Below are 12,817 nucleotides of genomic sequence, written 5' to 3'. Positions count from 1 at the left end.
TACATACCTGGGGCGCCTGGATGGCTCAGTGGGTTAAGCCTCTGCCTTCGGCTCAGGTCATGATCCCAGGTCCTGGGTTCAAGCCCCACATCGGGCTTTCTGCTCAGCGGGGAGCCTGCTTCCTCCTCTCTCTCTGTCTGCCTCTCTGCCTACTTGTGATTTCTCTCTGTCAAATAAATAAATAAAAAATCTTTAAAAAAAAAAAAAACACTTATATACCTATACAAATACAGCATAAAGAAGACTCAGTATAAAGTTTCCCATGTGATTTAACAAACCAAAATAAGCCGAGTTTCTTTTAAAACCTCCCTTTTTATAAGGCGAGAGAACAAATCCTTTGAGATGTCCAAGGACCCCTTGGAAAAATCTCAAAGTTAGTTCAAAGTCAGAAAGACTTCATTTAGCACAGAAGTTTGTCAAAAAATATCAAAGGATTTTAGAACACTTGGTCAAGTAGGATCATAGGTCACTGTGACACAATACTTACTTCTCTGTTTAACCATAGTGACAACTGAAGACCTTGAAGGCAAATTCGGGAAGTTAAATACTTGTTTAAAAAAATATATATCCTTAGCTCTTTTAGTAGAGAAGACAGCTTTCTTAAGAGATCAAAGACCTGGGGTGCCTGGGTGGCTCAGTGTGTTAAGCCTCTGCCTTGGGCTCAGGTCATGATCCTAGGGTCCTGGGATCGAGCCCTGTGTCAGGCTCTCTGCTCAGCAGGGAGCCTATATCCTCCTCTCTCTCTCTGCCTGCCTCTCTGCCTACTTGTGATCTGTCAAATAAATAAATAAATAAATAAATCTTAAAAAAAAAAAAAAAAGAAGAAGAAATCATAGACCTGATAAAGACCTGGGAAATTATTTTGACAAGACAAAAAAAATCTTTGTTTTCCGGGCAGGTTCCCTAAAAGGTAAAGAAGACCTTTTACAGTCTTTTACCAAGAGCAAACCAGTAATTCCAGAAAACTCTGTCCTTCTCAAAGAGAAAACCAGGGCGCCTGGCTGGCTCAGGGTCAGTAGAGCACGTGACTGTGAATCTGAGCCCCATGTTGGGTATAGAGATTCCTTAAAAATAAAATATATTTTTTTAAAAAAAGAAAAGAAAACCAAACTCTAATGTTGCACCAGATCAATTTTGATGTTAAAAACCATTTAACATCAAAATATATTCCATGTATTCTAACTTTAGCTAGCTTGACCACACATGAAAGTTCTTTCCAAAGATCTCATTTCCACAAGTCTACAACTTTTCTTTTTCACCTTCAGGTTTTGCCCTGTTTTTCCTCTTACCCATTCGGAAGTAAATAGCCTCACTTTAAGACAAAATCATTTTCTTTTCCCTCAACGCACATGCCTCTCCCTTCCTCACACCTTCTTTGACTGAAGACATACATCTTACTTTCCTTGCATATGATGTTTCCTTTATTATTTCTAGTAGTTTCATTAACTATATTAGAATTTTTAGCCATTAGGAGCCTTTAATTTCTAGTGGAAACGAAGAAGTAAGTAAGCGTGAACTTTCACATCGGTGCCCTGTGGCTTGGCAAATGTATAGATATGTTGTATAATTTCTAGAAACGTGGTTTCTCATAGTAAGTTTTCAGTGTGGCATAAAAGGTGTCTTACTGGTTGACCCCAATATCTTTAGTTCCTCTGTAAAGGGAAGCCCGAAGTGGATAAACCTGTATTCACTGATTAATTAGCCTTTTGCAATGAATCTTGCAATGAAACTGTTCTGGAATTTTAAAGCATCTTGGAGACTTCTGCCTGCCAGTTAAACAGGTACCCCATTGGGTTTGTTTGATTTGGGAGCCCTTGCTTTCAAGTACACTGCTCAAGTGATCTTCTCTAACTGGAACATTCTTCCTGATGGCCATTGTAATTCTAGGTTGTTTTTTATAAGATTCTGCCATGTTTGTAGGTATTTAAAGGTTCTGAGACTCTAGTTCTTCGAAATAAAATAAGCAGATGTACCAGTAGGTGATGGGCCCAACTTTTGGGCATGTTGACGATGATGATGATATGATGATTACTGTTTTAGCTAAGCCTTTGGGTCTCGGGGAGCCAAACTAATATCTGAAAAGGGATAGGACGCTGGGTTGGGAGGTGTGTGATGTTTTAGGGTGTACCTGATTGCATGGAGATTTTCTTAAGGTTGGCAGGTGACCTAGTATCTCTCTAATGCGTCCTAATTTGCCCTAACTCGGGGGTCTTAGAGTTAGGTGGGTCTAAACAGGGACTCCGGTCACCAGCGCAGGGCCAGCTTGGGACACAGGGCAAAAGGGGCTCATCTCTGGCCTGTAGTAGGCCTTCCTGACCTCTCTTCTATAACATCACTGAAGCGGGGTCACCTCTGGGGTTCTGGCTGTTCTCTGGGGTCGTGTGTGGGTTTGGCTTTGGAAAGAGGACCATGAGGTAGGTGGCTATGTGCTTTCCAGAGCAACAGAGTCTGTCCCTTTGGAAGGCTCATTTGTTGGCCTCGCTAGCCTCCCCTCTCTTTTATCTCTCCTTCCAGAGTACAGGGCCTTGTGGAGAGCAGGCTGGGAGGTCATCCCCCAGGAGAGTGTGCCTTCTTGTCGAAATTGTCCAAATGTGGTGTTACTTGTACCTTGAGTATGGTAGCCAGAAAAATGGCCCCCAGAGATGCCACCTCCTAACCCCGGGACTTGCGAATACATTAGTGTCCCTGGCAGAGGTTAAGGCTCCTAACAGCTGACCTTGAGGTGGGGAGATGGCCCGGGAGCGTGTGAGTGGACCTCGTGTAACCACAGGGTCCTCAGACGCAGAAGAGCCTGCATCAGAGCAGTGAGCTGGCTTTGAAGGTGGACGAAGGGGCCACGCGCCAGGGAATGTGGGTGGCCTCCAGGAGCCGGAAATGGCAGGAAAACAGATTCTCCCCCAGAGCCTCAGAAGGGAGCGCAGCCCTGCCCACACCGCGATCCTAGCCTAGTGAGACCCACTGCAGACTCGACATCCAGAAGTATAAGATAATTAATGTGTTGTTAAAATCCACTAAACCTGTAGTCATTTGTTCCCACAGCTTTAGCAAAATCGTAGAAGGAGGGCTTGCCTGCTAATGGACTCGTGTTCCCAGCCAGTTCCCACCTCTGGGAAGCCCTGGTTTTACCTGGAGGCTCAGCCCATTGCCAACTCATGTGGCTGCTTGGTCCCTGGAGGGGCTCACTCATCGCTGGTGGCCTCCGGCCTGGGCTCTCATGGCCACACATACAGAAGGGGACAAGACACAAAGACCAGGGCCAAGCTGGGCAGAAGCCGGGATTAGATACCCACCCCCACCATTTAAAACCAGTGGGTAAACAGGGAAGAGCCTGGATTCCATCAGGTCTCAAGCCTGATTCTGGGGAGATGGAAAATACGCCTCCCTAGACAATGCCTGACCACAGACCCCTCCGTGGGCCCGGGCCCTGCGCCTCATGCCAGGCTGTGACTGGCCTCACCGGCCTTCCCCCGGGCCTTCGCCCGCCCCACCAGCTGCAGCTGCCCAAGGCTCGTGCCTTTGCCTGCGCTCTCTGGCCCACCCCGCCGTGCCTCCTCCATATTTTATGAATCAGATTTTTCAGACTTTAAGGTCTGGAAATAGCTGTCAGCGTCCTATGTCGGCCTTCTCATGTGTTCTCCTTCAGGGGCTGAGTTGAGGGAAAGATTCCTTCCTGCCCTTCCTGGAGCCCTTGGGGGGCCCTGAGGAGGCAGGTGGAGGCCGGGAGGTCCCCTTGGGCCTCGTTTTAAGATGAGGACACCCCCTCTGGACCCACGGTTCAGGCTCTCCTTCCCGAGATAACAAAACTGTGCCTTGGGCCAGCCAGTGTCACACGCGTGGGACTCAGCACTGCTTTTCGGAGCTTGACTGACGGAGGACTTCGTAGATCAAAGTGCTGCTGGCTGCTTCCCGCCCGCCCGCCAGCTTCTGGAGCCCAGCCATGGTCTCTGGTCATCTTTCCCGAAAAAGTCTTTCATCTTGACATGAGGAAGCAGCAATGACCACCCGAGGCAGTGCCTGGCAGGGGCCTTAATAGCCCAGATGACTGGACACCTTTCCCCATGTGGTGGGCGCTGTCAGGCCCTGGGCTCCTGTTACCTCCTTGGGCCTCAGTAGGCCCATGAGGCCTCACGTGGCAGCTGGGCTGCATCTGTGCTTCTGGTCAGGGCTCCCGCCAGAGGCAGGCAGTGTCCCCGCTCGTTGGGTGCCCTCCTGCTTCACTTTTCCCCGGGCTGCCAGCACCGACTCCGGCTTCCCAGGGAAGTACAGAAAGTCAGCAGCAGCCCTGGGGCAGCGCCAGCCGCCAGCCAGAGCCCTGGCCTCAGGCCTCCCAGGCTTGGCCTCAGCGAGGGGCAGGGAGGGGCGAGGGAGCCCACCCCGAGGAAACAAGGAGATGGCTGTCTCCTGGCATTCCTGGTCAGAAAACACCAGAGCCTCCCGCCTGCCGTCACTGATGCCTGTTCTTCGAAACACAACTCCGTCTGGTGGGACTGTGGTCCCCAGGAAGCCGGGAGGCCCTCTGCGCACGAGTGACAGCACGGGGCGGACTCAGCACAGCACCCCTTCTTTTTTTCCTGCCTCAGCTGCCAACGATGAGACTAAATTTGCAACCGTAGGAACTAATCCCCCCCCAGCTGCCTACCGGCGGCTGCTCCCGGCCCTTCAGCCCACTTTTAGTCTTGATCCTCTCTGTGCCTGTTCGGCCGCACAGATGACCTCAACTCCTTTTCTTTCGTGTGCTTTTATTTAATTTTTTTTAAAGATTTTATTTATTTATTTGACAGAGATCACAAGTAGGCAGAGAGGCAGGCAGGGGGCGGGAGAAGCAGGCTCCCCGCTGAGCAGAGAGCCCAGTTCGGGGCTCGATCCCAGGACCCCGAGATCACAACCCAAGCCAAAGGCAGAGACTTAACCCACTGAGCCCGCCAGGCGCCCCATCATGTGCTTTTATTTTTTATATCCTCGGGCATAAACCCTAAGCAAGTCGCACAGATCCTAACCAATCAAAAAGTTGTACCGAAGTCACCAGGTCAAGCCCAATGTGGTAGAAGGCCACGACCACCATGGATAGGCCGCAGAGTGACTCCCAACGTGAACTTGGAAACTGAGTCAAGTGCCGAAGTTCCAGAGAAGTCCTGCCAGCCGAGGAGAAAATCCTCAACAGCTGGATCCTGTGTCCCCTGAGCTGGGCGCCACACAGCAAAATGCCCGTATGAGAGTCTTGCCATGTAGCCCTTGCCTGGGCCTGCCCGCGCTCCGGTGTTTCTGGAACCGCGCCAAGCCAGCATCGCCAGGCAGGGCAGGGTGGCCGCATGGCCTCATTGGCTGCCGCTGAAACAGCTTCTCCACCAGGCTAAGAAATCTTCTTCCCCGTCCAAGAGGCGAGAAATATGTCAAATACACCTCATTCCTGGCAGAGCTCTGGAGGTTTTATGCCCAACGGCTTAGCCAACTAGAAAGAGAAGAGTAAACTTTTCAGTAATAATGACACGATTATCAGAAAACCTTGGAATGGGAATCACCCCTGCCCCCGTCGCCGCGCTGGTCGCCTTGCCACCTTGCCAGGGGGGCCGTTCCAGATTGGTTTTGGAGCGGAGGGTGGGAGGCAGCCATGTGAGCATGGACAGGCCTGGCCAGGCACCATGTGAATTAGACGGAGCGAAGTTCCAAGCGCCCCTGGGGAAGCAGGGTGGACGGCCACCAGCAGTGCCCAGGGCAGAAGTAACCGCTGTTAGAAATATCCTAATTTGGGCGCCTGGGTGGCTCAGTGGGTTAAGCCGCTGCCTTCGGCTCAGGTCATGATCTCAGGGTCCTGGGATCGAGTCCCGCATTGGGCTCTCTGCTCAGCAGGGAGCCTGCTTCCCTTCCTCTCTCTCTGCCTGCCTCTCTGCCTACTTGTGATCTCTGTCTGTCAAATAAATAAATAAAATCTTAAAAAAAAAAAAAAAAAGAAATATCCTAATTTACTGGCTTGCAGAGATAGACTCGCAGAACAGCCTTGCAGCCGAACCGCTGAAGGCTGCCAAACCCGTTCCTCAGCCAGCTAGATCGATCTAGAAGGACCTGTGTCGGCTCACTTCCAGTTTGTCCTCTCCGGTCCTTTATTAGCAATTAGCCCACACACACTGTCACAATGCGAAGTAAGACACACGGCACGGGGTGCCTAGTGGCTCAGTCAGTTGAGAGTCTGCTTTCGGCTCAGGTCATGATCTCAGGGTCCGGGGATCAAGCCCCGCATCAGGCTCCCTGCTCAGCAGGGAAATCTACCTCTCCCTCTCCCACTCCCCCTGCTTGTGCTCTCTCTGTCAAATAAAGAAAATCTTTAAAAAAAAAAAAAAAAAAAAAAAAAAGGAAGACACACGACCTAGCCCTGCTCAGCCAGGCCCTCCTCGTTCTTCTTTTCTCCGGAGCTGCACAGTGTGAGCCCAGTGGGTAGAGCAGCATGTGACTTCTGGTCCGCACACCCAGTGCTACCATCGCCCCCCGCCCCCGCCCCCGAGTTTCATCTCCGTCATAACTGTAAAAGCAGGACGAGCCTGGTCGTAAATAAGTCCTGTGCGCTCCCGTGGACCCTGATCACCGCGGGTCTCTGAGAAGCTGACCAAGTGACTGCATCCCCATTCCGGGGGGGGGGGGACGGAAGAAGCTTGATGGGCACAGGTCACTTGCCCCCGCTGCTCAGTCCACAGCACCACGATGCCCTCTCAGCCATGGGCACTGGCATGTCCCCGTCTCCCCGTCCTGTGGGAAATCCTGCACTGCCATCAATTGCATTGGTTTTCTCGTCTGGGAACAACAGTGCCGGTGGCGGAAGCTGCCCCCCTTTTCTCCTCGGCCCCCTTCCTGCGGTGGGCTCCGCACCCCCTCGCCCCCAGCGGGCCCGGCCACGCTCCCGGCTCAGGCCCCTAGGTCGGCCGGGCTGGCTACACATGCCCGCGTCCGCGTCGGAAAACGCTGTCTGGTGAAGGGTTAAACGTGCTGAACTAAGCCCAGCCCTCGCAGATGAGGCGGCCTTTCCACCCCATACGTTCATGGAAATACTTGCTGATGGGAAACAACCACAACATTGTGCGCGTCTTCAGGAAGAGAATGGCCAAAGTGTCTTTAATTCACTGTTTACCCGTGAGAATTACTCCCAGGAGTAATCCTGCAATAAAATCTTCTTGGTCTATGAGAATAGAAAGAAATTGAATCAAAAGACTCTATTTCCACTCGTATTTATTCAGTCTGGGAAATTCAGTGGGCCGGAGCATTAGTATCAGCAGGGGATTCCTTGCTCCTAGCGTTAAATTACTGTCATAATCGCTCAATTATTTCTTCCTTGTACTGTTTAAAATAAAAATCCATCACATTCTATGTTTTTTTCTCGCATTTATTAGGTTGAGTGTTTAGGAAAATCAATTACAGTCAGTCAGGCATGAATTGATGAATGTTCTTGTAATAATTGTCAGTTGTTAAACTGAATGTACTTTCTCTTCTCACACTTTTCATTTCCTTCAGAGGGCAGAGGTGGCCCAGAGAGAGGCGGAGACTTTGAGGGAGCAGCTCTCGTCGGCCAACCACTCTCTCCAGCTGGCCTCGCAGATCCAGAAGGCGCCGGACGTGGTGGGTAGCCCGGCCCCGCGGGGACTCTGGCCGCCGCGCCTCCACCCCTCTGGGTTCCAGCTGTTTGCTTGCTTCTCCCTGGGCCTTCTCAGGAAAATATTCTACCCAGCGCTGCTGTGTTGGACGGGAATGCTTTGGGCGTTCTGGGGATGGGATGCGTACGGGTCAGAGGAAGAGCTTTGCTGGTGGGGCTTCGAGCTCAGTGGTCAGCGTGTCACGCACCCGACATGAAGGCCAAGTTGGAGGCCGAGGCGAGGGATTCCCTCACCAAAGAGAGGGCCTTCCTGGCTAGGCCTGTTCGGAGACAGCCGCTGCCAGAGGCTGGGTGTGTGAGGCAGGGGCCTTGCCAGAATTACACCGGGAAATTGGGAGGTTGGGTCTCGCCCTTAGTGTGTCCTTCCGGCCTGAGAAAACAGTTGCAGACGAGCAGGGCAGGCCAGAGAGGGAATAAAGTGATCGTGGGCTCCAAGCGCACGTAGTAGCAGACTCCGTCCAAGTCCCAGCATTCGGAAGGAGTGAGGCACACATCTTATTCCCTTTCCTGAGATGAATACAAATTGCTCTTAGACGGAAACTTTCCAGCTCGAACGAGGCAGCCTTGACTCTCAGATTCCAGGCTCCTGCCTTGAGCGCCAAGCGGTGATAGGGAGCAGCGTGGTGTTAAGACCTGGATGTCAGAGCCAGGCCCCTGGGGTCAGACCCCAGCACTGCATGACTTGCGAGAAGTAGCCTGAGTTTCCCCAGGCCTGGGTTTCATCATGTGTGTTGTAAGAGTTTTGGAAATCCTTATAAGCAAAGCGCTTAGAGCAAGGCCTGACCTAAAATCGGAGTCATTCAGAACCTCAGCACTGACTCATTGCAGTTGGCCTCACCATCTCTGATCCAGGAACCCCGGGTTCAAAGCTCAGCTCATGCCCTGTTTGCTGACAGACCTCAGGTAGCCAAACTTGGGCGGCCTCGGTTTCCTGTGAACAGAACAGGAGTGAGTGGCTCCCAGGGCCCTCCTGCTCCGGAGGCCTGTGGTGGGTGAGTTGTGCTTGTGGGTGTCCTTTCCTTTAGGAGAGGCCTGCTGTGTGGACAGTGGAAGAGCAAGTGGGGGGGCAGGCCCTTCCAGAGAGGGCACAGTCTCACCGGGAGACCTGCTCACACATCGCTTAGACATCCACTCTTCCACATAACCCGTGAGGCAGGCATTTCCTTTCTTCACCTACATGACAAAGCGAAAGTTCCAGAATGTAAACCTGTGGGCCCAGAAGGCTCGGCCCCAGTGGCCAAGCCAGGACTCGAGCAGGACTTCTTAAAATGATTCCCCGGGAGTGAATCTGAAGCAGAGTTTTAGTGTGAGGACCCCTTTTTAAGAACAGATTTTTCATTTCCTTTCCTTAAGTTGACATTCCATTTTAAAAATAATTAGTCAATTAACATTCCAGAGAACATGATTTAAGGGGTTCAAGTACAGAGAAAAGATTTCCATTTAAGGAGCCATCACAACTTCGTGGACTCCGATATTCATTTTACCTGAAACGTCTCCTTGGCTCTGTCACTGCCCCTTCACCCACACGTGCCTGCACGGGACCCGGTACCATGGCCAGGGCAGGAGGAAACCCTCGAGGAAGGAGTTGGTCCGGCTGCTCTCCCGGCCTCTCTGGTCGCCTGGGCTTCCTGAGAGAAAGCCGTCCATCCTCGTGTGTCTGCTTGGGGCTCCCGAGCTAAATGTTTCTGATTGAAAGGATTTCTGGCACCATCCGAGACGGCAGCAACCAGAGCATCTCAGAAGGAAGTGAATGTTTTTACAGGTAGAGTAAGTTGTGGGTCCTCGAGGCGCTTAAACACTTCATCACGGGCTAAGTGCCGTGTTTACGTGGCTCGGGTTCAGTCGTCCGAGAGCGGCCCTGCCAGGCCTCCCCACGCCCCGACCGAGGCCTGCACTCCCAATAGCTCCAGCTCGAGCTCCAGCCAGCCGGGGAGCAAACACAGCAAACGAGGCCAGCGGGAAAATGTCTATTGGGCTTGGCTGGCAGGACACAGCAGGGAAACAGTGGAGGCCATAGATGGAGCAAAAGCCGAAGCCGATCCGTTGGGTGTCTGGACGGACTCACCGGTCGTGCAAGGCGAGCTGCCTCGCGGTGGGCTCTTGCTCTGCGGTGGGGCCACGCTGGGGCTTGATCTGGTTGTCTCATTTATGTCTTGAGACAACACGGTTGTTAGAGGTGGGCTTTGTTAGCCTCGTGTGACAAACAGGCTCAGAGAAGTTGAGTCATTTACCCGAGGTCACACCGCTCGACCATGATCAAGCTGGAGTTTGAGCCTAAGTTGTCCTCCATGACGCACTCCTCTCCCCCTCCGTCGAGCTGCTCGCCTTCGTGTGCGGTCAGTGAGACAGGACGTAAGCAGGTCCTTCGTCAGGTACTTATGGCAGGCCGCCCCTTCAACCGAAACAAACCAGAATATTAGGAAACACGCCTGGGTGTCCGGCAACTCTACCAGGTGAATCCTCCAGATGGAATCAGCCTGTCCGGCCACTTGGTGTTGGCAGAAACACAGAGGGTCAGTAAGAAAGTGAAAATGACGTCCCCATGCCCTCCCCTTTCCCCACCCGGGGTAAGTGTAAGTCAGGTGTTAGCCGAGAGCCGGGCATCTCTCTCTCTGAGTCTGGGGTCCTAGGCGCACCATCATGTCATGTTGGGTTTTTTTTCCCGTCTCAAGTAGGGCTCTTGTGTCTCATCCATATTTGATATGGAAATGGCTGCAGGGTAAAAGAGATCGTTATGTAGCTCATTTCGGCCCGGGCATGCCGGTCTCTGCTGGGGGGCTCAGACGCGCTCAGCTTGGGAGCGAGTCAGGTGAACAGGGCTCAGGGGGACAAAGTTCAGTGAAGTCCTACATCAGTAACTTCTGCTTTTACATTCATTTTTCCCTTTGGACTCTCATCATCTTAAGGCCTGCCTTTTCTTTTTACCATGTTTTCAGACTCCACAGACATTTTTCCCACATCCTCTCCTGGCCGCTGAGCCATCGCAGCCCCCACCCCCGAGACCTGGCACCCATGAAGCACATAGGACCCCCTACAGGCTGTGGAAGCCTGGAGCCATGGGGATATCCCTGCTGGGACAGACTCTGGGGACTTGGTTCTGGTGCCCACCGGGGGGAGTTAGTTCTGTTCCTTCCTTCAGAGGCTCATCCCAGCCAGAGTCCTGATGCTGAGCCTCAGGCTCCAGGGGAGAGCCCAGAACCCATGTATTTTCTAAAGCCCTGGGGTGCTTCAGGTACAGCTGAATTGAGGCCCAGAGAGACACACGGGAGCCCGCGGTCCTGACCCTCTTTGAATCGTGTACATTTCACTTCCTGGCAGTGATCACAAGAGCATCTCCAGTGCCTGACACTGACCTCCCCACAGTTGTGCAGGGCACCCCTCCTCTCAGCCCGTGTTCACTGCATCACACAACTTTCTTTCTAGCTTGTGCCCAGGGGCTGAGACCCACCTCCGCCCCCGCCACCCCCTACCCCTTCATCACCTCCTGGGCCCTTGTCTAGTTCTTATCTCCCGCGTGTCCTCGTGATGGGACAGCCAGGAAGTGAGCCCGTTTGGGCTTCGAGTAGAATGACCTTCTCTGTCTCATTTCCAAGGTCTTACTACTTTTGGGTGGATGATCTCATCTCTTGGAGCTTATGTAAGACACAAATGACTTTGGCTATGTTATGAATGAGGAATCCGGCCTAGATGCCTGAGACTCTGTTGACGTGCCCAAGGTCGCACGGGCAGAATGGGGCCAGGCCAGTTTTGGGCCCTGGAGTTGAGCAGATGGCCCTCTGGTTCCCGTCCTGACTCCAGGCTCAGCATTGCTGGCTGCTGTTTCTACACATACCATTCGAACCACTTACCCCTGGGATACTCAACTTGCACTTCCCCATTTAAACCCCCCAGATTTGGGGAGTTTGGGTGGCTCAGTGGCTAAGCCTCTGCCTTCGACTCAGGTCATGACCTGGGGTCCTGGGATTGAGCCCCATATCAGGCTCCCTGCTCTGGGAAGCCTGCTTCTCCCTCTCCCACTCCCCCTGCTTGTGTTCCGCTCTCACTGTGTCTCTGTCAAATAAATAAAATCTTTTAAAAAAAGATAAAAAAAAATTGGGCGCCTGGGTGGCTCAGTCAGCTAAGCGACTGCCTTCAGATCAGGTCATGATCTTGGAGTCTCAGGATCAAGTCCCGCATCGGGCTCCCTGCTCAGCGGGGAGTCTGCTTCTCCCTTTGACCCTCTCCCCCTCTCATGCTCTCACTTTCACACTCTCTCTCTCTCTCTGAAGTAAATAAATAAAATCTTTTAAAAATTAATTAATTAATTAATTAATTAAAACTAAGAAAATAAAGCCCCAGAGCCCCATTTGGGCTCGTGGTGCAGACTCTCCCGGAGAGCACTTGAAACCATCATCATGGCTGGCATCCCTCAGGTTGGAAAATTGATAAATAAGTTAAAATGAGACAATGAGGGTCAATCTTTGCACCCCATGAAACCAACCTCCCTGATATCCCTCCTCATTGCATCCCCTCCCTGCTCCCCCAGGCCCGCTGCCACAAGTGTGGGCACCCCGGCTGCTCTCCTCAACGGTCACCATCAGGTGGCGAGGGGCTCGCCCCTTTCCGAGCTGTCCTCAGCATGGGTGACGCCCCCTCCTGCCCGGTCCCTGCTCTTTGCAATCTCCGTGCCTCCATAGTGCTCCCACCCCGACATGGAGCCCCTCTTCTTTTAACAAAGTCCTCCAGCCTTTCTGCCCCCTTCCCTCCTCCTCACGGCTCGCTCGCTTCCACGTGCTTCTCTCACTGTCTTGGGCGCTAACCCCTGGCACAGGCAGGAGGACCAGTCTCAGGTCCCCATGGCTCCTGACCTGGGTCCCAGCCAATGTTGCGGGGGGCGGGGCTTCCCACACGCTCAGAGGTCAAGGGTGGGTTTGGTTTTGTTGTTAATTCCCCAGCTGTTGCACACTGGTCATTTTACAGAAGGCAGTCAGCGCATCACAGTAACGTTGAGTTGCTAGGGAAGTTTCTAAACACTCAGTTTCCCTTTCCGGGCTTGTCTCCCCGTGTACCGGCAGCATTTTCCTGGGTTGGTGCCAGCCCAGGGAGCACACTCTGAACAGAATTGATCAGGACAGCACGTGCCTTTTAAAGAAGCTGGCGGAAAGGTGCTCGCCGGGGCCATGTGCGTGTCTGCCAGGACTC

General features: G+C 52.6%; 1 protein-coding gene across 10 annotated transcripts in view; it reads left to right on the top strand.

Moving 5' to 3' along the window:
* CUX1 (cut like homeobox 1) overlaps nt 1-12,817 on the top strand; it is a 358,424-nt gene that overhangs the window by 257,735 nt on the left and 87,872 nt on the right. For all 10 annotated transcript variants that reach the window (XM_047712793.1, XM_047712792.1, XM_047712791.1 and 7 more), the window contains exon 10: nt 7,498-7,602. In XM_047712793.1, the coding sequence (XP_047568749.1) occupies nt 7,498-7,602 (105 nt within the window). The remainder of the gene's footprint in view (nt 1-7,497; nt 7,603-12,817) is intronic.

The sequence above is a fragment of the Lutra lutra genome, chromosome 18 (assembly GCF_902655055.1).
Source record: "Lutra lutra chromosome 18, mLutLut1.2, whole genome shotgun sequence".
NCBI lineage: Eukaryota > Metazoa > Chordata > Mammalia > Carnivora > Mustelidae > Lutra > Lutra lutra.
The sequence above is the reverse complement of the archived record's forward strand: the minus strand, read 5'-3'. Positions and strand labels throughout refer to the sequence as shown.